General features: G+C 43.3%; 2 protein-coding genes across 2 annotated transcripts in view; both read left to right on the forward strand.

Annotated features, from left to right (window-relative positions):
• The first annotated feature begins 238 nt into the window (after window positions 1-238).
• Window positions 239-2,772, forward strand: LOC115076107 (hemicentin-2-like). The gene is made up of 4 exons (XM_029577224.1): window positions 239-353; window positions 999-1,237; window positions 1,328-1,450; window positions 2,548-2,772. The coding sequence occupies exons 1-4, from the start codon at window positions 239-241 to the stop codon at window positions 2,770-2,772; spliced, it is 702 nt and encodes a 233-aa protein (XP_029433084.1).
• Window positions 2,773-2,808: 36 nt separating this feature from the next.
• Window positions 2,809-22,660, forward strand: part of UMOD (uromodulin) — a 56,157-nt gene continuing 36,305 nt past the window's right edge. The window contains exons 1-10 of the mRNA XM_029577225.1: window positions 2,809-2,842; window positions 3,437-3,574; window positions 3,669-3,683; window positions 4,688-5,479; window positions 5,604-5,708; window positions 6,792-7,000; window positions 8,292-8,449; window positions 11,090-11,335; window positions 15,959-16,121; window positions 16,223-16,301. Coding sequence (XP_029433085.1) covers window positions 2,809-2,842; window positions 3,437-3,574; window positions 3,669-3,683; window positions 4,688-5,479; window positions 5,604-5,708; window positions 6,792-7,000; window positions 8,292-8,449; window positions 11,090-11,335; window positions 15,959-16,121; window positions 16,223-16,301 — 1,939 coding nt within the window. The remainder of the gene's footprint in view (window positions 2,843-3,436; window positions 3,575-3,668; window positions 3,684-4,687; window positions 5,480-5,603; window positions 5,709-6,791; window positions 7,001-8,291; window positions 8,450-11,089; window positions 11,336-15,958; window positions 16,122-16,222; window positions 16,302-22,660) is intronic.

The raw sequence follows: 22,660 nt of genomic DNA on the forward strand, positions 1-22,660 counted from the left end.
TCTGTCGAGTTACAATGCATCGCTGGCTCCAACTAATCATACCTGTGCAGCAAATACAGGTACTGGATGGCTGTCTTTTTATTTGGTCTATAGAAGCATCGTCATGGCAGAGAGTAGACAAGTGCAAGGAAGCTATTTATTTTGAGATGTTCCTGAAATCATCAGCCTGTTACTAAGCTGCTTATTTTCACCCGTAGAGTCCTCAGCCCTGACATACCTGGTGGATACGACCGGCTCCATGTCTGATGATCTTCAGCAGCTGAAGTTGGCCAACGGATGGCTCCTGGATCGAGTTTCAGCGCGATTTCCTTGTGGTGTCAGACAATATACCATGGTGGAGTTCAATGACCCATGTAGGAGATCCTGTGCATTTAATGGCTTTACTGTATCTCTGTTCCCCTTCACATCTACATTATATTTGGTTTTCATGCTCAATTCCCTTGACCTGTGCCATTTATTCTAAGCAGAGGTGGCCTCTTTAGAAGGAAGAGTTGCACTCAATAGAACAGCTCTTTTATTCTATGCCAATCCAGAAGTTACCTCGCTATGGTCATTTCAGAAGGAGATTAAGTCACTTTCCCCTGTCCTTGTCAAGCTCCTTAGTGCCTTCAAATACTGATTTCACATATGGAGACTTGGATTAAAAATAGAGAGGTCCATATTCAGTCATTGTCCAGATAGTAAAGTTAGCCGGATAAATTTATCCGGCTACCTTTGGGGGTACATTCAATAGTGCAGCTGCACCCAGACAAAGTAGGAGCATGCAGAATAAAACACGGAAGTTAACAATAGAATTGGGGTAGAGGATCCCTGAGAATAACTAGAAAACAGGTTTTAAGATACTGAAAAAAAATGACAATGCACGAAGAGACCTTTTCACAGCTGACAGGGACAGCTCTTTGAAAGCAGAAACATTGATATTTAAAGGTTCGAAGCCAATGGGTTTCTTGTAATATCCATACCTGCCACTGTGACCCTTCGTAACTTGTTCTTGACAGTGGTCGGGCCCAGTTACAACACGACATCCAAGAAACAATTTGATGATTTCTTCAACAATCTTGTAGCCAGTGGAGGGGGAGACTGCCCAGAAAATGCAGCTCAAGGCCTTAGGCTGGCCCTGGACACCTCCCCTCCTCGTTCCTTTATACTTGTTTTGACGGACGCTTCTGCAAAAGACTACAACGAAACCAGCATAGTAAACCACGTCTATTCACTAATAAATACTAAACAGTCTCAGGTATGGATTTTCTTCAAAGGCACTTCAGAGCTTTTCTCAGATATTAAAGACAAGTTCTCATGAACTGACCCCGCGGTTAATGTTTTCTAGGTATACTTTTTGATCACCGGTCTTTGCTCGAGCCCCAGTGATCCAGACTTCCTGATCTACAGAAACATTGCAGCGAGTAGCTTTGGACATGTTTTCCAAGTCAGCCTCTCAGATTTGGGAAAAGTAAGTAAAGCCATCCTGGCAGAGCTCCACTTCAACCCTTCCCCAACCCAATGTGCATCTTCTGAACCTGGCCCTACTGACTTGAGGCAATCAGATTCAATAAAACTTTTTAGGAGACAGGTCAAAACAGTCTTGTTAATTTAGCTTATTTTTAATTACTTTTAATGTTAAATTTTATTTTGTTTTTATCTCTTATTATTTATTCTGTAATGTTATTGTATTTTTATTTCATGAGACTGAAGATATTTTATGATTTTTCTGTGTTTTTCTGTTTTAACTTTGTTTAATTTTGTTAACTTTATGATTATGTATGTTTCCTATGTTCATCGCTCAGGCCTATTTGGTGTTGAGCGATTCATAAATCCAATAAATGTAAATGTGTCCTTCCTTTTAGGTCCCATGATGAACAATAGACTTGGAGACGTGCTTATTATTAAAACTAAAAGTAAAAGCTTAAAAAATACTTTTTGACGTGGTGCAATAGGAACAGCAGGATTGGAAACCTGTGTGGAGCCTTAAATTGTTGCGACCTTCCCTGATAGCTTGAGAGAAATGATCGCTTGAAATTTCATGATGGCTCTTCACATTTTGTGTCCCAATAAAGCAACACATGGAGCTATGGATATGCCAAAGCCAGCAACGCTGCCATTAATCGCTTACTTCAGAAATACATTAATAGGCTGCAGTTGACTTTTCGGTCTCTCCTCATGGCATCTTTTCTGTGATGCTCACGGTTGTGTGGTAGATTAAGCACAAGAGCAGAGCTCCAGAAGACTGTGTCCAATATCCATTTCTTTCCGTGTAACACATATGAATTATGCTTTTTCTTGCTTATTTCTGATTCACTTTAATCAGGATGCTGCTCCTTGATACTATAAAGACCAGTTCCATGGAAATAATTTGTCTGTTTAAGGTTTAAGCATTTTGAAAACCAAACTTGGTCAATCAGATCGACTCGTCTTGTTGCTTACATTTATTCACGTATTTAATAAGTTTAGAGTAGCCCTATTATTATTATTATTAGTCACATGAAAAATAGCAATATAAGTGTTTCATTGTGTTATGAGATTAATACTAAATCTCTTTCTTTCTTTCAGGTATTTAATTACTTGGACTTCACACTTTCAAGACCTGTTAATAGTTCCACCCATTTGTTCTCCAGAGACTTTAATTTCAGTGGAAATCACTCCCAGTCCTTTCAGACTGCACAAAAGTACAACACATTAGTCGTGACCACCGATGGTTTCATTTCTCACATGCGCATCGTGGGCCCTGACGGTAGGCACGAGTCGAACTCTGCTCAGTTTCACGCGTCGCAGTAATCAGCGCTTCCTGCTTCTGAACAGGAACAACAGGGAATGTTACGGGTCTACGGCAAGCAAACAAACAAAAGTTAGAAACTGCACCGTTTCCCTCCTCTACAGCAAGTTAAATTCAGTACAGGGAGGAGACTGAAAGTAAAAGCTGTTGGGCAAATTCTAATTTTGTACCATTCAAATGAAAATCACAATTTCTTAATTATGCAGACATCAGCGTTAAGAAATAGGGCAGGGCCTGGCCATGCAGAAAATCTCCAGTTTAAAGGAGAGGGAGAGGAGAGGGGAGGTGAGTGGCGCCTCCTAGTGCATGGCACCGCATATGCAGGTTGCACATCCCAAAACTTGGCCCTGCGGGGCGATATCATCCTGGCACACCAGAGTGCTTGTGATCAGAATCCATAATGTAGCTGCAAAATTTCATAGGAAAATGAACTTCCTTGATGCAAGCTTAATGTGCTTTACAATTACAGCACGCCAAATATACATGCAAGCACCTCTGGGGTGGCTTTTTTTGTGGATTTATAAGAGTATTCAAAGTGGGCAAATGGCAAATAAGGAAGAAGAATGTTATTGTGAACTGAAGCCTGCTCTGTGCTGGAATAGCAGCTGTTGATAAAGTCGTCATATACACAGAACGCTGCGTACACAATCTATTTTTTTTTTGCAGGTGTGGAAGCACAAGTCAAAAGAACCGTGTGGGAAATGTGGGGGTCTGTGTCTCTGGTGAAAAACCCACTTGGGGGGACCTGGATCTTATATATACAGGCTGAAGGCCCCCATTCTGTTCGAGTTGAAGGCTTTACAGGTGCAGTCTGATTATTGCTATGATCGTTGTTGGAAGCTTTATTTTATTTGTATGGTATATAATTACTAATTTTCTTTCCTTTTCTCCTTTGCAGCTGCTAACACATCATGTAAGTGTGTACTCTTGTTCTTGATACTCTACTGAATTGCTGTTTAATCAAATGGCCATCAGCATCTACTTTCTGATGGAACGAAGTCTTTAAAAGTGGTCAGTAATCCATTATGGCAGATTATTTTCCAACACAGAGATCTACACTATAGTGTTTAATGGATAACAGGCAGTCTAATTTGTTTGAGTAGAAGTTAAAACCTTTACCTATGGCCAGGCCAACTTAGGCTCATATCTAGTACATGGAAGCTAAGCCTTTTGAGGTCCATATTCAGTCACTGGCTGGATTGCAAAGTTAGATGAATAACTTATCCGGCTAACTTTGGAGAGATATTCAGTAGTGCAGCCACACTATTAAATATAGATGTTTATCCAACTAACTTTAGCTCAGCTCTATAGCATGACCTGAGTTACTCTCTGAATAACAGCTGGACAACTTAGATGGCTAACCAACTCCTTCCAGAAAAGCCCCCGGCATGCCCCTAAATTATCTGGCTAACCTTTAGCCGGATAAAGAGATATCCAGTTAAAGATTAGCTGGATAAGTAGGGGAAATATTCAACTTGTGAGTTATCCAGCTAAATGCCTCTGAATATGGACCTCTATTTTTATATTTCTGGATGCTTTGGAATTAACCCTAAATTAGGCCCTGGAAAAGGAACATTCCTTTTCCTGTTGCCACAGTGATCTTGTTTATAAGGATTTTGTAGAGTGCGAAAAGTCAAGCACATCATTCCTCAAAAGTCCTTCTACATGTTCTCTTGATGGGTTTTACTTCCTCCTAAATCTGCCATGCTGTTATATGTAAGGGCTCCGCCCAAAAGTTTTTGTTTTTTGTGAACCGATGCGATGTGCAAACGAACATCGGTATAAAAGAGACTTTAAATAAATAAATAAATAAATAAATAAAATACTGTAGTTCAGAAGTGGTGCGGGTTTTTAATTTTAAGACGCTCTATGTAGTATTCACTGACAAGTAAACCGCAAATGCTTGCATTTAACCAGCCACTGCCAACTGCTCAGCGTGCCACCCGAACGCAACGTGCGAGGAACATCTCGGAATCCGAGAATGCTCGTGCAAGGACGGGTTCATCGGCGATGGCTTCGCTTGCTCCGATATCGATGAATGCGCCTATTCCTGGTCCCACAACTGTTCTTCGGGCTCCTGCGTAAACACTTTTGGCTCGTATAGCTGCAGATGTCCCAGCGGGTACACGTTGGTCTCGGGGCACACGTGCGCAGATATTGACGAGTGCGCCCGGCCTGACTTGAATCAGTGCCACTCCCAAGCGACTTGCAGAAATTACATCGGCTTTTACACTTGCATGTGCCCCGAGGGGTACTATGGAGATGGCTACCGCTGTGACATTAATGAGTGCAGAGCAGATTCCTGCGCCTTTGGAAAGGACTGCATTAATACCGTCAGCTCACACCTCTGCTATGACCCATGTTTTAACCACACGGTTCTTGACAACTTCTGGAGAAGCACCTCCTTTGGGACTACTAGCCCGAATTGTGACAGTGCAAAGAAAGGATGGTACAGGTTCACCGGCAGCGGCGGAGCGCGCATGCCAGAATCCTGTGTACCCATAAACAGATGCAACACGCATGCCCCCATGTGGCTGAAGGGAGCGCACCCGATGAGTGCGGATGGAATAGTGAATCGCACTGCCTGCGCTCACTGGAATGGGAACTGCTGCTTGTGGTCAACCACCGTACAGATCAAGTCTTGCCCCGGCGGATACTACGTCTACAAATTAAACGGAACGCCAGCCTGCTCTCTGACCTACTGCACAGGTAAGTAGCTGGGATTCATGGCTAACTATTCTGTTTGAATTAGCTTGGTTTCTGTGCATTTGAACGGGAGAGGTTAACTGCACTTTGTGAACCGATGAATGCATTTCTTTATGCCCTCCCGTAGATCCCAGCTATAGTGACAGCCCATGCTCCTGCACGGCAGACGAGGAATGCAACCTGATGAATGGAACATGGGGATGCCATTGTAAACATGATGGCAACAGCTACGGTATGTACATCCAGGCAAGGGGCACAGTGCAAGCCTCGAAAGCTTTCACATGGCAGGACATTTTCAAGGAAAGACATAAAGCAGCAGGTGCGCCCTTCCCTCCCTCCCCCCCCAATCTCACTTTCCCCTCTGCCTGGGGCCATGTTCCAGAGCGGCCTCTTCCGTGGCTGCTTACCGTCGCTGGGAGGTCAGTAACAATTACCCCTGCAGCAAAAGGTGGAGACTGACACTAGGGCAAAAAGGTCCCTTACCGCTGAAACGGTTTTAAAAGTGAAGCTACAGGGCAAGGTCCGTGATTCGGTCATAGTGCTCCCGGAGCTCCATCCTCGAGGGGCTGACATGGCTGGAGCGGGTCATGAGGTGATGTGCTTGGGCCCTGGGTAGCTGGGAAGGGTGAGCAAGATGGGCCCAGAAAGACGGAGGCAAAATTGGTTGATGAGCCACTCAATGCTTGACCACTTCCATTTGCTGTCTTCTCCCTCCACCTCCCCGAGCTCCTGGTTGTGCATTCGCACCCCCCCCCCCCCCAGGGCTGGACAATAGCGGCCCAGCCTGCCCCCCAACGTGAGCCCTGCAGGCAGCTGGGAAGGATTAAGGGTCACGGGGATCAGGATGGAGGGGGTGCAGATGGCAACCCTTGCCAGGGGTGCTGTACTTCCCACAACAACCGCCCTCAGCCAGTAAAGGAGGACCAGCCTGAGGCACTCATCCCAGGTAAATGAGTGAGAAAATGGGGAAAATGTATGAAACCGTAAAACAATGTTAATGAAAATAACATTTATCATAGCCAATATGCTACTGTGTATCAGGGCAGATTCACTTGAAAACCAGAATGGGTCAGATCGGCCATTCCAGGTTTTCTGATCGCTCTTTTTCCTAAGTAAAGGTTTAATGAGAGCTCCCTTCAGGGTTAGTGTATTTTGACTCTATTTAGTTTATTTAAAATTTTCTATTGTTTGAGCACTTGCAGGGCACGTTTGGAAAGAGGCAGCAGAAAACGCCTTCCTTGGCTTTTTTAGTAAACTCCAAAAAAGTAATCGAAGTGACAAAGGGACTAAGTCGCTTTTCCAATTTTAATTCTAGATATTGAAAATTTACGCCCAAGCCTGATGTGCGGCTCTAATGAAATGAAAGTTTCATTCCAAGCTTGCCAGCTGGAAAACCTGGCGCTGAATCCCAAAAGCATCCTTCTCAGAGACAGCTCCTGTGTCGGTTTTCAGGAGAGAAACAACACGAATCTCTTCTCTCTGGTGACTTCTATCCTCTCCAGACAATGTGGAACAGAGTCGGTGGTAAAACAATTCTCCAAACCTTTGCAGTGCATAATTACTTGGCGGTGGCGGCAGCTGCTGCTCACGTGTGTGTCCCGTCCCACAAGGCCCACACTGACCTTTTCCAGGGATTGTTCACTGGGTGCAATGCAGATCTCATCCGGAGTCAATTTTCACCTCCCCGCGCGCCCAAATAATTTTCAAAACCTGGCCAAATACAAAGCAAGATATAAAAGGGGGCACTTTGCAGGTGAACTTTGAAAACAAAAAAAAAAAAATCCCATAAAAATTTGTCATATGCTACATCAGTCATAAGCCCCTCTCTCTCTAGACCCTCCCCCCACCTACGAGCTATCGCTACAGGAAAGGTGGTGGTCAGCTGAAGTCCCCGGATCAGCACGTTTTCAGACAGCTCCTGGGATAAACAGGTCACCTGCAAGTTCATTGCAAGGTGCAGGCATAGATTTGTATTTGTACCATAGGACTCAGAGGTGCCTCCCCTTCACACCCACTCACAAATGTTACCCTATGAACCCAATCTTCTGCTGTGTGACATCAGCCTTTCATGAAGTGCTGCATTCAAATCTTTAGAGAAATAGAGATTAGCTATACCCAATCATTCTTCCAGATCAAGTTTGCTGCTAATATTGTGAAATACTCAGTAGGGTTTGAAGTGGTAAGATCTGTTACTCCTAAACCCATGCTGACGCTTGATAATAAAATTTCCCCCTCATCGTTCCCCTTTGTTCCTGGCTTGCAGTTTCTTTTCCAAAGCAGACAGACAGTCTAGTAAGCTGGACGTTAGTTAGCTAGCTACGATCTTAATTTGTTTGTGAGTATTACACGTGCTTGTTACCAGCCTGAAGAACTAGACTTCCAAATGATTTCCAAAGCATTAAAGCAGAGCACTAGTGAAAACATGGCCCACATTTCATGAACTATACTGAATGAGCATGCGATGCCCTTAGACAAGATCAAATGTGGAAAATTCTGTGCTGGTCCTGCTGCCGGCAGCTTGGAGGCACCTGTCAGACTCTGAAGCTTGTCCTAAGGAAATCATCCCATAAAGATAAGCCTTAGTTAAAGCCCCTTGCTGATACCGAACTATATCAATTGGACCTTGGTAGGGATCATACAGAAGATGGTTTTACCCCAGCAGGAACAAGTAAAACAAGGGGGCAGCCGTCAAAGCTCAGGTGCCACCACCTTCAGAAAAATTCTGCGGGTTAGGTTTTAAGTGACAGCTGGCGTAAGAAATCCAGGTTTTCTTCCTACAAGGATCCATTACAATGCTTTGTTTTCTTTTCTGTAGAAAAACGAGACTCATGTCACGTATACCAATACCGTTAATTTGTCACCAAAATCGGATGCAATTATTGTCAGAGACAAGGAAGTCAGGATCAACTTCTCCTGCACCTATCCACTGGATATGAAACTCAGTCTTATGACTGCCCTGAGACCAATAATGAGGTAAGGCACTTACCCAAAGAGAAAGGTCCCTGCTGTCCTGCCCCAAAATACTAACCAGTGCCCCCCCCCCATGCCATCCGAAAATTGTCTTAGCCTGGAAAGCGAGAGTGGTGCCAGAGACTGGATGGGGCTGCAATAGAAAGGGAAAATGGGAGCCTTGTGGTTTTTGTCTGCCGTCAAATGCTCGTAGACATCTCCTCTTTTCCCCTCACTAAATCTTTCTGTTTAGAGCTTTTGGATGTTGGCATGCAAGCTGCTTCTCACGACGTGCATTCTCTTGCAGGACTGGGCCCCGGCAGTACTGCTCTTATTCGGACGCAGGGCTTATATTCAGGGGTACTGGCCGGTACAGAGTCCCAGAACCCTCTTGTCCTCCACCTGCTCGACTCGCCCAGTGAACCTCCCTTTCGAGGGGTCACGGGATGAAGCAGTTATCAGACGTAGCTGACTTCCGCATTCCTGTTAAGCCAACAGTATTACACTTAATTGATTTCTGGAAACCCATTTTACTTCCCACTTCCTTTTTCAGTTTTGAGACCACAGCGGCTTTTGATCAGCTCTGCCGAATGTCTTGCTTCTGCCGCTAGTTGGAGAGAACATATTGCTCCAGTTCTTGTTGATTTGCATTGGCTCCCAATTCAACTGCGAGCCCAAGACAAAACAGCCACCACTGTTTTTAAACAGCTGAACACTCTGACGTGACGCCCTGGGCCAACCCACCCGTGACCTGAGATCAGCTCAAAGAGCTTTTTTTTTAGACTGTTCCCTCTTTGGAGCAGGCATGGCTGTGGTTTCTACACGCGAGTCCTCATTTTCTGTTGCACCTTCAGTGCTTTGGGATTCTTTGCCAGAGGCTTCGCACTTGGAAGAGAGTTTCACAATTTTTAAAACGGCTTAAAAAACCCGATTAGGCAGGCATATTTTTAAATGATCAATTTTTATGCATAACGCTAAGGTCCTAAATATGTGCTTTTATGGGGTTTTTTTATTGTTTTATATTTCTTAATTATATTATTTGTTCAACATTTTTATTTTGTATGACTGTGCCTTTAACTACTGGTACATCTCTTAAGACTCTTGCTGCCTAAGCGATTAGTAAGTTGATATAAAAGGTAAAGAGAGTGAAAGGGAGGAGGAGGATGTATGGAATGGCCTCCCAGTGGAGGTGGTGGAGAGAAAACCAGAATCTGAATTCAAGAAAGCGTGCGATAAAACACAGGGGATCCCTCGGTGAGTGAGAGGAATTGTAAAGCTGAATTAGTTGGGCAGCCTAGATAGGCCATACGGTCTTTTTCTGCCAGCATGTTTCTATGTGCATTCTGCATGTCAGTACTGGCACTTTCTTTCTAGACAGATAAAACTTTATGAGGTAGAGGAGGGAGAAGCAGGAACACTGACTGGGTTTAAAAATTCTACAAAAAAAAACCCATAAAACTTTGAAAAGTGGGTTTTTAAAAAAAAAATTCATCTCAAACCTGTGGCATGTGAAATGATGAGTATGCACGATACAACCCTGATTTTGCATGTTTAGTAAACTTTTTACACCAATTTTGGCCCAACAAATTAACTAATCTGAAAATGAAAATGCATGTTCGCAACAGGTAAAACAGCAGGTTTTTCAGCCTAAACATCTATGTTCTGTTTCTCTTTCCTCCATGAATTATCTCAAACCAGACTTAAAAGCTGGGGTGCCAGAAGCTTCCTGTTCAGATTCAGCTGTGCACTGATGGCTTGGAAAAAGCCTTTTACTCTGACCAGGAAGCTCCATTCCACCCTTCTTACTAATGGTTTTTCTTTAGAAATATTTCTCTCTCAGACCAGGAAGGAAATTGCCAAAACCATTGGCCTGGGTAGAAAAATCATTGTAGCTGTGGAAATGGTGTGGGGGGGGGGATGTCTTTTAAAATTACCCACCACTGCTACAGAGAATTTTGCCTGCATTGTTCCGTGGTATTTCCGAGGGGGCAGAGAGCAGGCAGGCTGCGCACCATCACATAGTTTTGTAAAGTCAAACCTACGCTCATTGCCTCTGAGGGAAGCATTACCCGCAGAGAAAGCAGGCCACAGATCTCTGCAGATAATTTTCCCAGGGGCAATAATAAAAGCAAATGTACCTGGGCGGTAGAGTTTTGATTAGTGCTGCAAACCCCGCAGATATAAAGTACCCATGGGGTTTGCACTAGCGTGGACAGTTTGATTATTGCCCCCTCCCTTTAGTGATGATGAGGAAGTAAGAGGGACTCCACTCCACCACCACCCCCTCCCTCGATACTCAGGTACCAGGCGATGCTGGCTTCATTGGGTATTCTTCCTCTATTAACATACGTTTGTCACATTACAACGCACGCGTTCATCGATACCGGGCCTGCTAGCATTGTGCTGAAGGACCCAAAAAAAAAAAACCCAAAAAGGAAGGCGAACTATAAAAGCCGTCAGGTTGGAAAAAATAAAATAGATGCCAGATGTCCAAGTGTATTTTTTTTTTTATCAATAAATGTTTAAACACGCTCGGACACCTAGCATTGCGGTGAAGACACCTGAATGAGATCGTGCCATCATAGCTTCAATCACCGAGACGCTTATTCAGAGATTTTGTGTTTATGTTCACTAAACAAATGTGAGGTTTGATTTGCGTTGCAGCACAGTTAGCATTTCCGTGGGAGGCACCGGGCAATTCACAGCAAGAATGTCTCTCTACAAAGATCAGAATTATCTTTCCCCGTACGAGGGATCGGAGGTTGTGCTGCCAGCAAAGACAGTCCTGTACGTGGGAGCCGTGCTGGACGGGGCAGACACCTCGCAGTTTGTCTTGGTACTGAAGAACTGCTATGCAACCCCAACAAGGAATTCTTCTGATCCGGTGAAGTATTTTATCATTAAAAACAGGTAGGGCACATAATTACCTTCCTCAGGAAGTGACTGAACTTGCCTTTCCGTGCACATGACGGGGTAAAGTTTTTTCCCATTCCGTGTCCGTGGGTAAAAAAAAAATTAGGGGTCTATTTTTGGTCGCCTGGAGGCTGTCAATGTTAGCTGGAATACGAAGCAGTGTGCAAGGGAGGCTCAAGGCAATCTGCTGCCCGAGGCGAGGAAAAAACACAGGTCAAGCAGGGGGAGAGGCTTATAGTCCTTGCAGTCTAGGAGGGGGGGGAGGGGGTATGAGGGTCAGGATTCCCAGAGGAGTGGTAGATAGAGTGCTAGAGATATTCCAGGAAAACTCCTGCAGAAAAGCAAGATACTTGGAACCCATATGATATTAGGCCTGTTGTAAAGTGCGTTAGGTGTGAGCTTGGCCCTCAGAAAGCCTCATTACAAATTACAATACAATAAACCTCTCATACCATAACAGCACTAACTGCCAGAGCTCAAACAGTATCAATCCTACCCATGAAAAGCAACTCTATAAATATTACATCAGGCCCTAAAACACCAATACACCTCCTATTAGGAAAGCAAAACAAGCCAGGAACTTAAGAACAGAAGAAGTTGCCATACTGGGTCAAACCGAGAGTCCAGCAGTAGCCAATCCAGGATACAAATACCTGGCAAATACCCAAATATTAACTAGATCCCATGCTACTAATGCTAGTAATAAACAGTGGCTATACCCCTAAGTCAACTTGACTAACAGCAGTTTATGGCGTTCTCCTCCAGGAACTTGTCCAAACCTTTTTTAAACCCAGCTATTCTAACTGCCTTAACCACTTCTTCTGGTAACAAATTCCAGAGCTTAATTGTGCATTGAATGAAAAAGAATTTTCTCCAATTTGTTTTAATTGTACTACTTGCTAACTTCATAGAATGCCCCATAGTCTTTGTATTATCTGAAAGAGTAAACAACCAATTCACATTTACCTGTTCTAGTCCTCATGATTTTGTAGACCTCCATTATATTCCCCCCTAGCCATCTCTTCTCCAAGCTGAACAACCCTAACCTCTTTAGCCTTTCCTTATAGGGGAGCTGTTACATCCCTTTTATCATGTTGGTTGCTCTTCTCTATAGCTTCTCCAGTGCAATTATATTATTTTTTGAGATGGGGCGACCAGAATTGCACACAGTATTCAAGATGTGATCTCACCATGGAGCGATACAGACGCATTATGACATCCTCCATTTTATTTACCATTCCCTTCCTAATAATTCCTAACATTCTGTTTCCTTTTTTGACCACCACAGCATACTGAGCCACAATTTCAATGTACTGTCGACTATAACACCTAGATCTTTTTCCTGAGTAGTAACTCCTAACATGAAACCTAACATTGTGAAACTACAGCATGAATTATTTTTCCTTAGATGCATTACCTTGTACTTGTCCACATGAAATTTCATCTGCCATTTGGATGCCCAGTCTCGCAAGATCCTCCTGCAATTTATCATAATCCACTTGAGATTTAACGTCTCTGAATAATTTTGTGTCATCTAAAAATCTGATCACTTCACTCGTCGTTCCCCTTTCTAGATCATTTATAAATATATAGATCCCTAGACAGAAACTACACACTAGCAGAATACTTCACCTCAGTCAGAAATGCAGAACACAGACAGATCCTCACCAAATACAGAATAGGGAGGTCATAAACTATAAATAGAAACAGGCAGACAAAACTGAACTGGAAACCACAACAAAGCAAGACAAGCAGTACAACAATGGAAAAAGAAAATCACCACCATTCCTTATAAAACATCAAATAATAAAAACACAAAATATAAATTATTATACCAAAACCATACTAATAAAAAGAATATTTCAAAACAGCTGATGAATAGAGCATAGAATAATAAAATATTCAAAAAGTTTTAAACATTTCCCTAGTGCCTATAAAATATTTTAAAACAGCAGACACATGAAATACCATCCAATCATTAAAAAGAATAAAGGATTTAAAAATACTTCTCCTGCTCTCCCACACCTAGGAACTTTTGATTCCGGTCACCCTGATATTGTTGGGGATTAAACAGAGGTGGTGACCTGCACAAACTTTCTTCTGCTGGCAGAAGCAAATGAGAGAAGGAGCCAGGAGCACGGCAGTGGTGGAAAAGAGGTGCCTGAGCAGAGCAGCGGCAACAGGCGCATGAAGTCACCGCTTCTGTTACTGCTGCCATCACTGCCGTGCCTGTAAAAAAAAACAAACAAACAAAAAAAACAAAACAGAAGGCAGAGTGAGTGCGGAGCCTCCGGGGAGGCTCTCGCTCTGTGATAACAGATTCTACAGGGCCTGGTGTTGGTCATAGCAGCTCCATGGGCACGAGGCTGCAATGACCAACACAAACCCCATGATCCTCCTGCCTGGCTTACTGAGGCAGGAGGCCAATCCATCCGTGTGTGGCCGCTCTTTCTTTCTTGCTGCCTGCAGGGAGTGGGGATCCCTCGGGCTGGTTGGCAGAGCTGCACATTGTTGGGGCCTGAAGGCAGGGTGAGGCGGCCGTGGATGGAGTTTTGAAAGGTGCTTTATTTGCCACCTCAAATATTTGCCGCCTGAGGCCACCACCTCACCCTGCTTCATGACTGAACCACCCCCTGGCAGTGCGGGAGCAGAGTGGCAGGGATGGTACAGCTGAGTAGTTGGTGTGAATGGGCAGATAAGATAGAAATGTAGCAGGAAAAAAAAACAAACTATATTTCTATCTAAAAGTTAGCCATATAAATGTATCCAGCTAACTTTAGGACTGCCCTCCAGCAGTCCTAAAGTTATCCAGCTACGGATAACACTGAAAATCAGAGTTAACTAAGCTATAAAATGTTGCTCCACACTGGAACGCCCCTTACACAACCAGATAACAGCTTACCTGGCTATGTCAGGAGTGGTCAAACCAGCGGGATTAAGTCTCACAGTTTGTCTGGCTACATCTAAACTTAGCTGGACAAACCACTTTCAATATTGATTGCTACGTAAATCAGGCCCTTGTTTCTTCTTCTAAGGAGTAAAGGAGGGTATAAGTCTGTGGACTGGGATTTTCGAAGCAAACATCGGATGGACAGAATCGAAAGCTTAACTGGGCCTGTCCATTCGGGCACTGGCAGCACCGGATGATAAGGACAGTCATTGTCTGATGACATCATCTCCTGAAAGACTCGTCCTGGGCCTTAACACAATTTTCCTGCTCAGTAACCGAACCTGTTAGAAAAGTGATTTTTTTTTTTAACCAGTGAAATGAAAAGGCGGGAGCTGTCAGTCATAGAACACCCTTACAGAGATAGCCCTATAGGTTTCACTTCTCCAAACTGACCTGTACCTCCGCCCAGTCTTCGCTGTGAGAGTTCTTGGGTCACATAAACCCAGCAATCCTAAATCAGGCCACTAGATGTCACTAAGGCATGACGATTGGGACGCCCTCCCTCAGTAGCTCAGGGAACGGAAGATCTTTGCTCAGGAATCAAACCCCGGGTCCTTCCACATGGCAATGGGCGAACCCCGTTCCTCAAGTGCTTGTGCGGCCTGCAGGAGGGATCGGCTCAGAAAAAAATATCAAAATGTTGCAAATATCCAAACGGTCCCCGGATAAACAGGCAAACTAAAAGTCATGTAGAGGGTCATTTTCAAAACCATTTAAGCTTGTGAAATGCAGTTTTATGCATGGAAATGGGCTTTTTGAAAACCGCACCGGGAGCTGTGCACGCAAAAGCAGGCCTGGAAGCGATTTTGCATGTATTTACATGTACTTAAAAGAGGTACTCCTGGGGGGGGGGGGGGGGGGGGCGGAGCTGGAGTGGGGAAACCATTTACATGCACACTTTTGATTTTCGTATGTTTTATGAATGTAAATGTGTGCTCATATGCTACGCTGGGTTCTGTGTATTCCCGCTAATTTTCAAAACAGATTTATGCACATAAGTCTAGTTTGAAAATTAGGGCTGAAGTCCCCATGTAGTTCTTTCACGCAGGCTGTTATAAAATTATCCTCAAAAAGCTAAATCATAGCTCAAAGGGGTTTTTTTTTTAAATTTTTTTAAGAAGCGCACCCTTCATAAGCACTAAACGTGATTGATACTAGCAGGCAAAATTTGGCCCCACATGCATTGTTGTTACCTATCAGGAAAAAGCTGACCATAGATCAGCAACTCCAGTAGCGAATGCACCAAAAAGGCCAAAATTTTGCAGCTAGGAACTTTCATTGATACTATTCAGTTATGACTTAATGCCACATAAACTTAACATATCTTTTAAAGTTACGTGCTTACTGTAAAGTGCACGGTAATGTTTAGGCTTTTTAAAATGCATTTAAGCAAATCGGCTGTAAACATTTTGATATTTTCTCTCCAATACCACCCCATAAACCGGCTGAGGGGTTGAACGTGTTTGTTTATTGATCCCTTTGGGCGCTTTGCTAGTCTTCCTCCCCTAAAACAAAAGTGCCTCATATCTATTTTCCCAAGGTTTTCACCTTTTTAATTATTCCGCTGCACTTTTTCATGAGAATGTGCAGGTTACTTCACCTTTGTCAAAACGCTGCATTCCTCATTTTCATTGGCGCCCTCAGTGTTTGCACGCACCTTGTTTTCACAGCTGTCCGAACAAACAGGATCCAACGATACACGTGGCAGAGAACGGCGTGTCAGCTCAAGGCCGGTTTTCAGTCCAGTTGTTTAAGTTTGTCGGGGATTACGACTTGGTTTTCTTACACACCGAGCTGCATCTCTGTGATACGAAGGTTGCTTCCTGCGTGCCTGTGAGTATTGTGCCTGATGTTTCAAAAACCCAAAAGCGAATGGATTAGTTGTGATAGAAAAGGAAGAGAATGAGCTGCAATATGATGTCTGTGTTTTGCAGTCTTGCTCTGGATCACAGTCTCGTAGTGCTGTCGGGGAAGATGGCTATATGATCATGGTGGGACCAGTAGTCCGTGAAGGTAAAAATGCATGAGAGTTTAGAGTCTGATTACATAACCTATATTGAATGTATTTTAGCTTCTTCCTTTCTTTACTTAAAAAGACATATAACCCACATTAGTCCAGAAGTTCATGGTGGGGTAAAACATGACTTTCATAAAAAAACTGAAACTAAAACCAGAACAAAACTGAGCTGAACTTTTTCCTTATGTAGCTTTAATTCTAATGAATAACACACAAAGCATTTGCAGGCCTGTGATATCTTCCCCATGACTGACATTTTACATTCCTTTCAAACATTATAGGACTTGACAAAAAAAAAGCATAAAACTGCCATGGAAAGGCTCAAGCGAAGAGCCATACAATATTTTGTTTGACCAATAAACCAGAACTTAAGTCTAAACCAACATGCACTAATATCAGTCCCACACATTTTATCGGTGTCTTCATAGTGAACCAGTATGAGGAAATCTGAAATGTATTATAGAAGCATCTCTACCTCTTCAATTTACTGGAAGATCATATTCCTTAGTCTTATCACCAATGTACTATAAACATGTACAGCACACACATTTTAAATTGTACATAAAACATGCTGCAGTATAGACGATTCTATGATGACAGATAAGCAAAGCTTGAGGAATGGTCTAGGATCTGGCAGCTAATATTCAATGCTAAAAAATGCGGAATTATGCATTTAAGATGCAAAAACCTATGGGAGAGGTACCATATAGGGGATGCAATTCTTCTAAGCATGAAAGTAGAGCAGGATCTAGGGGTGATCATTCTTGATGTGCTTAAGGTGGGCAAACAATGGATAAGGCAACAGCAAAAGCCAGAAAGATGCATGGCTGCCTAGGGAGAGGAATGGTCAGCAGAAAAATGTCTCACCCTGTACAGGTCCCTGGTGAGACCTCCCTTGGAATACTGTGTACACTTCTGGAGACCGCACCTTCACAAGGATATAAACAGGATGGAGTCGGTCCAGAGGGTGGCTACTAAAATGATCAATGGTTTTTGTTCTAAAGCATATGGGGAAAGGCTTAAAGATCTACCCATGTGTATCTGGAGGAAGGGCGAGATAGGGAAGATATGATAAAGACATTCAAATATCTCCAAGGCGAGCCTCTTTCAACGGAGAGGCATGAGGGTGAACGTGGATAGACTCAGAAGTAATCTAAGGAAATATTTCTTTACAGAGAGGGTGGTGGATGCATGGAACAGTCTCCTTATGGAGGTGGTGGAGACAAGGGCAGTATCGAAGTCTTGAAGCATGGAATAAACATGGAGGATCCTTGAGGGAGTGGTAGGGATTGTAAAGCTGAATAGTTGGGATAGATAGAAAGACTAGATAGGCCATATGGTCTTTTTCTGCTATTGCGTTTCTACCTTTATAAAATTATATTAATCTTCTTTGTATTGTAGGTGCCTTGCCCTCTCCTTCTCCCTCACACTCAAGCAGCTTTGGTGAGTTTCTTCTTAAGTTTCACAAGAAAGAAAAAAAATAGGATTGGTGGTGAGCTCTGGTGTCAGAAGTGGGAAATCTTAGGAAATGGCTACAGAAACAGAGTACCATGACTGTCTCACACCAGTGAAATTTTTGCTTGCTGACTTCTACACTTGTGCCAACTGCAGTGAAGGCACAGACTGGAATTTTGCCCTGATTTATTCTCCCAGTCTGTCTCTGTAGTGCCACTCAGATGAGCATCAAACTCTTACCAGCACAGACCTACAGGGCCAGCCTCCACCAACCTCCCTTCCCTTGCCACAAAAGAAAATTAAAAAAAAAAATTCAATATCAACAGCCCCTCCCTCTAAATCTACCAAATTTTATTTTGTGTGTATAATTTGTACCAGATTTACTGGGTGATTTATCGTTTTGTGACAGGGCCTCAATGCGTGCGTTAAAAGGTGAATTTTTAGACTCGCATGCGGGCATCCATGTGTGCACAAGGATGTGCCCATTTTATAACATGCGTGTGCCGATGCACGCATGTTATAAAATAGGCTAACTGTGCACAGATGCACGCGCAAGTTTCGACTTGAGCGTGCAGTGGGGGGGGCATTTTATAAAGTGCGCACGGCGACAGACTGGGCTTTTCCCCCAATTCCCTCCCAGTCCGCTCCTTTATTGAAGCTACGCCCCCCTACCTTTATTGGAGCTTCCTACACCCGCTACCTACCCTGTCTGCCTTTTCTCCTCTCCTCCCCGTCCTCTAAATCCCTTCTAACAAATTTATTTTCCCCTCTATTTACCTGCTCTCTGGAGCAGTGAGTTGCGCATGCGCTGTCCCAGCCGGCTCCCATCCCCGCTTTGTCCACACCTCGACCCCCAGCCTGCCCCCCTTTGTTTTTTTAAACCGGCTCTTCTGCGCGTATCTCCCGGTATTGGCGTGTGCCGGCGTTTAAAAATTCACCCGTGAGGCGTTATCGCCTGCGTTAAAGCCCTAACACATGCGATAAATAATGCAACGCAAATGCATCTTCAACATTAAATAGTCCTCTAGGAGGAGTTTGGGGCTTGTGTTACGGGGAAAATATTTTTAGCAGAGAGAGAGAGAGAGAGCGCGAGCGCCTCTGTATGGAGTCAGTCTGACACTCTCTCTCTATATGCTCCACCGTAGGGGGGCACTTTGAATCTGGGTGGGTTTCAGAAGGTATGGGGGGAGGGGGAGGGTTAGGGGGGGTGTACAGAAACATTCGCACTAAAGATCTGTAGGTCATTATAATGGATGAAAAATATAACTAGATGAGTTGATTTGTGTATATCGTGGGCGCTATTTCCACTATATTTATAGCATTTTGATAAATCTAGGGGTTAAAGTGGTTACAGTACACAATATGAAATTTCAAACTGCACACGAAAACTGTAACTTTTGCCAATTTCTTTGTGCAGTCAGGGTTGGGTTTTGTTTTTTTTTTGGCTGCACATTGAGAATGGCACACGTTTTTATGTGGCCTGTGACTGGGACAAAACTGATAAACCCTGTGCTCAGTCACATTTTTTTTGGTTACCGCAGCTAACTTTTTTTTTCATTCGCCGCCTCAAAAGCTTTTTCAACCACGAAAGAACTCAGAAATTTTGGAGTCAAATTTGATTCTGGTGAAAGAGAAAAACTGTTTCCATTCAGCAGAGTAAGAAAGGTTCCAGGAACTGTGCAGGTTTCTTGTCAGAAGTATAGGAGAGGTGATTCTGCTGTGAACTGTGGGATCTCCTCATGTTACCTCTGAGTTTTTTTTGTTTGTTTTTTTTCAGGAATTCGTGCCTCCTGGACACTCCTTACACCCGCTGCTATCGCTCTGGCTTATCGGATAATTCGCTGATCTTACCAAGACTTTATGACTTTGCTCGAGAAAATCTCCATCAAATAAAAAATGTTCATTTAATAGTAGTGTCATATCAGCATCTCTCTTTCTCTCTCTTTATGACTGCATGCGAGTCTTGCCTCGGCTTATGATCATTTTCAAGTGCGAGACCCTTGATAAGAAAAATTGGCAGCTTATCAGTGCTCTTTGGCCCAAGCTGCCACACCAATAAATCAATTTGCATTTCTTACACCCTCGCAGGGTGGCCCTCCTGCTGCTCTCCTCACCATCACAGATGCCTGGTTTAGCCTGAAAGCGATAGTCATGTTGCTTTTATTACTGTTAGTCAAACTATTTTGGAGAAAGGAGGGGCTCACACCAGTGCAAGAAGAATTTGGCAAAGCCTGAAAAGAAAATGTGAAACAAACTGTGATTTCTGGATGCGTTAATCTTGTTTAAACTTTTCCCCCTCGACCCTGCTTCCTTCCTCGGCCTCCAAAGGGAGTAGGCCCCCCCTACACTGTCACAGGTGTTCCTGAGCCGCTGGGTACCGAGTTTGGAACATGAACTGCTTGGACACCGAACAACTTTTTAAACTTGATTTAGAAAGATCTTACACGTGCAGACGTCTGCAAATGGGGAACTTTCAGGAGAGCCCTGCTGGAAAGGAAATTTTCTATGACATCTCATCCTTTATTCTTGAATACTCTGGTTATTCATCAATAGATTTGCGCCTGCAAAAGTTCCTTATAATCAGTTTTTTAAATTTTTCATTTGGGTTGGTCTTCTAAAACGGCTGCTCCAGCTTTCTCCCCTCTAACAATGCCGCTCCGTGTTTTACCGGAACGGGGCTCACTGCAACACTTTTCTTGTTTTAAAAGATGGTAGAAAAAAAAAAAAAAAGCAGCAAATGTGTGTCATGCCAATCTCTTCAGAGAGTAATATGTTTTGATTTTAATTTTACCTCGTTCTCATAATCATCTGCTGGTTAATCTCCTGTTTTCTACTTAATAGGACTATAATGATAATTAGTTTGCGAAAAATATGTAAAACAAGGGGACAGTGTACCTTGCTGCATGAGTGGCATTTAGTTTAAATGAATTACATGCAAAATAAATCCCCTCAAAATCACGCTAGCGTTCTTATTTGGGTTGGTCATCTTCATTTACATGACTAAATTTGGTTTGCAGGCATGCCAGTACGGAAATATCAGCATAGACAATTTTAGTGCAGTCCAAATCTCTCCACATGAACTTGTTGAATTCTTAACTTGTACCATTTGACCACAGACAGCCCCTGTACTGGGATGTGCTTGACCACACAATAAGACATGATTCTTCTCAACAGCAGGTTATTGTATGTTCTGTTTCCTGGGACCTGCTGTTATCGCTCCGGCTTATTGGATAATTCTCTGATCTCTGCTGGAGTAAATCCCCATCAAATAAAGATATTCATTTAATAGTAATGTGATGGCAGCATCTCTCTTTCGGATTGCATGCAAGTCTATTAAGGCATTCTGCTAGACGCAGTGACTGTGGCCCTAGTAGACTGCCTTAATAGGTCTCACCTGATGCAGGCTAGATCATTCCTGTTTCTCATACATTCACACCCCCAGGGACCCGGTTATCTCAAACTGCCTTCCTCCCTACCTGTTTGAATGAGGTCCTAGGCTGGTGCCTATGGAACTCCTGGTCCAAAAAGAATTTACATCAAAGAAATAAAAAGCAGCAACAAATCCAAGCCTGGGGGTCCTTTAACATCATCCAAGATGTGACTTTGCTAAATGGGCATTTTAATCTCTGTTTTTCTTTTGTTTATTTACTTTTAACATTTCAGCAGGCAATTTAATCCTGGCAAAAAAAAAATATTCCTCAAGGCATACACTTCAAACTTAGGAAAAATACAAAAGAAGAAAAAACAAAAAACAGCCTTACAGAAAAGCAAGCCCCCAAAAAGCCTAGGGATGAAAAGAAAAAAAAAAGTGCAAACAAATTCAGGCAGCACAGAAGAAAAAAATAACTTAACTATGAATCTTCAACCCTCAGCTCTCAACTGACATCAAAACTACATTGGCGGCATCTTCTGATTTACTCTTAATAAAACGTTCTCCTTATGTTTAAGGTCTGACATTACTTAATTGTTTTTATTTGTGGCCTGCTTGAAAGGATGAACTGCTGCTCCTAAGGGAATTCCTTCACGAAGTCTGTCGAGGTGGGATTTCACGTGACCCCTTGAATATAAATGTACAAAGAATTCAAAGTCAAACTTAAATCAGACAGATTTCAGTTTAGTTTGAGATTCATGGAGTTTTCAGATTTTTCCTGGATCTTGAGGGCCGGATTTTTAAACATATGCGTGCGGGGGTACATTTGTGCGCACTACCCCGCGTGCACAAATGTACGCCCGATTTTATAACATGCGCACACAAGGGGGTGCACACTAGTGCACCTTGCGTGCGCCGAGCCCTAGGGGAGCCCCGATGGCTTTCCCTGTTCCCTCCGAGGCCACTCCCCCACTTCCCCCTATATAACCCGCCCCCCAGCCTTACCTAAATCCTCCCCCCCACCTGCTTTAAAGATCGGCCCCTTTATTCTTAAACGCCGCAAGCAGTAGATTGAAGTATTGCAATGGTTCTATGTAGGAGGAACCACAGAGGATCATATTTTTAAAATTGGTAATAAGCCCCTGACTTGAGGATTGACTTAACACCAGCTCTAGGGCTAGAGTTAATTTTACCGTATTAAAAAGTGTGCATTGGGTGCCCAGGGATTTCCTGCACTGGGGGGGTAATAGCCGATAGCCTCGGTGCAAATTTCATGATTAAATCCCAGAATGCCCATGCCCCGCCCCTTTTTGGAAATTTCTCATTTGTGCATGCAGAGGCATGTACGCGCATATCCGAGTGGCTTTTAAAATCTGCTCGCCCAGCATATTCATGTATCCCCTAATTTCGGCACATGTCGGGCTTCTTAAATTTACCTTCGTGTACAAAAGGAATTATCCTTGAGAATTTTTTTTTTTTAATGCATTTTCCAAAGAGCCCTAAGTGAATTTATAAGAAAGAGGTCCATGT

Source organism: Rhinatrema bivittatum, chromosome 14 (assembly GCF_901001135.1).
Source record: "Rhinatrema bivittatum chromosome 14, aRhiBiv1.1, whole genome shotgun sequence".
Classification (NCBI taxonomy): domain Eukaryota; kingdom Metazoa; phylum Chordata; class Amphibia; order Gymnophiona; family Rhinatrematidae; genus Rhinatrema; species Rhinatrema bivittatum.

What these genes read in the sequence shown, in the direction of transcription:
- LOC115076107 (XM_029577224.1), top strand. Translation starts at nt 239, where the DNA reads ATGTCTGATGATCTTCAGCAGCTGAAGTTGGCCAACGGATGGCTCCTG. An exon ending in TAAATACTAAACAGTCTCAG is followed by an intron (nt 1,238 to 1,327) that starts GTATGGATTTTC and finishes AATGTTTTCTAG; the next exon opens with GTATACTTTTTGATCACCGG. An exon ending in GCCTCTCAGATTTGGGAAAA is followed by an intron (nt 1,451 to 2,547) that starts GTAAGTAAAGCC and finishes TCTTTCTTTCAG; the next exon opens with GTATTTAATTACTTGGACTT.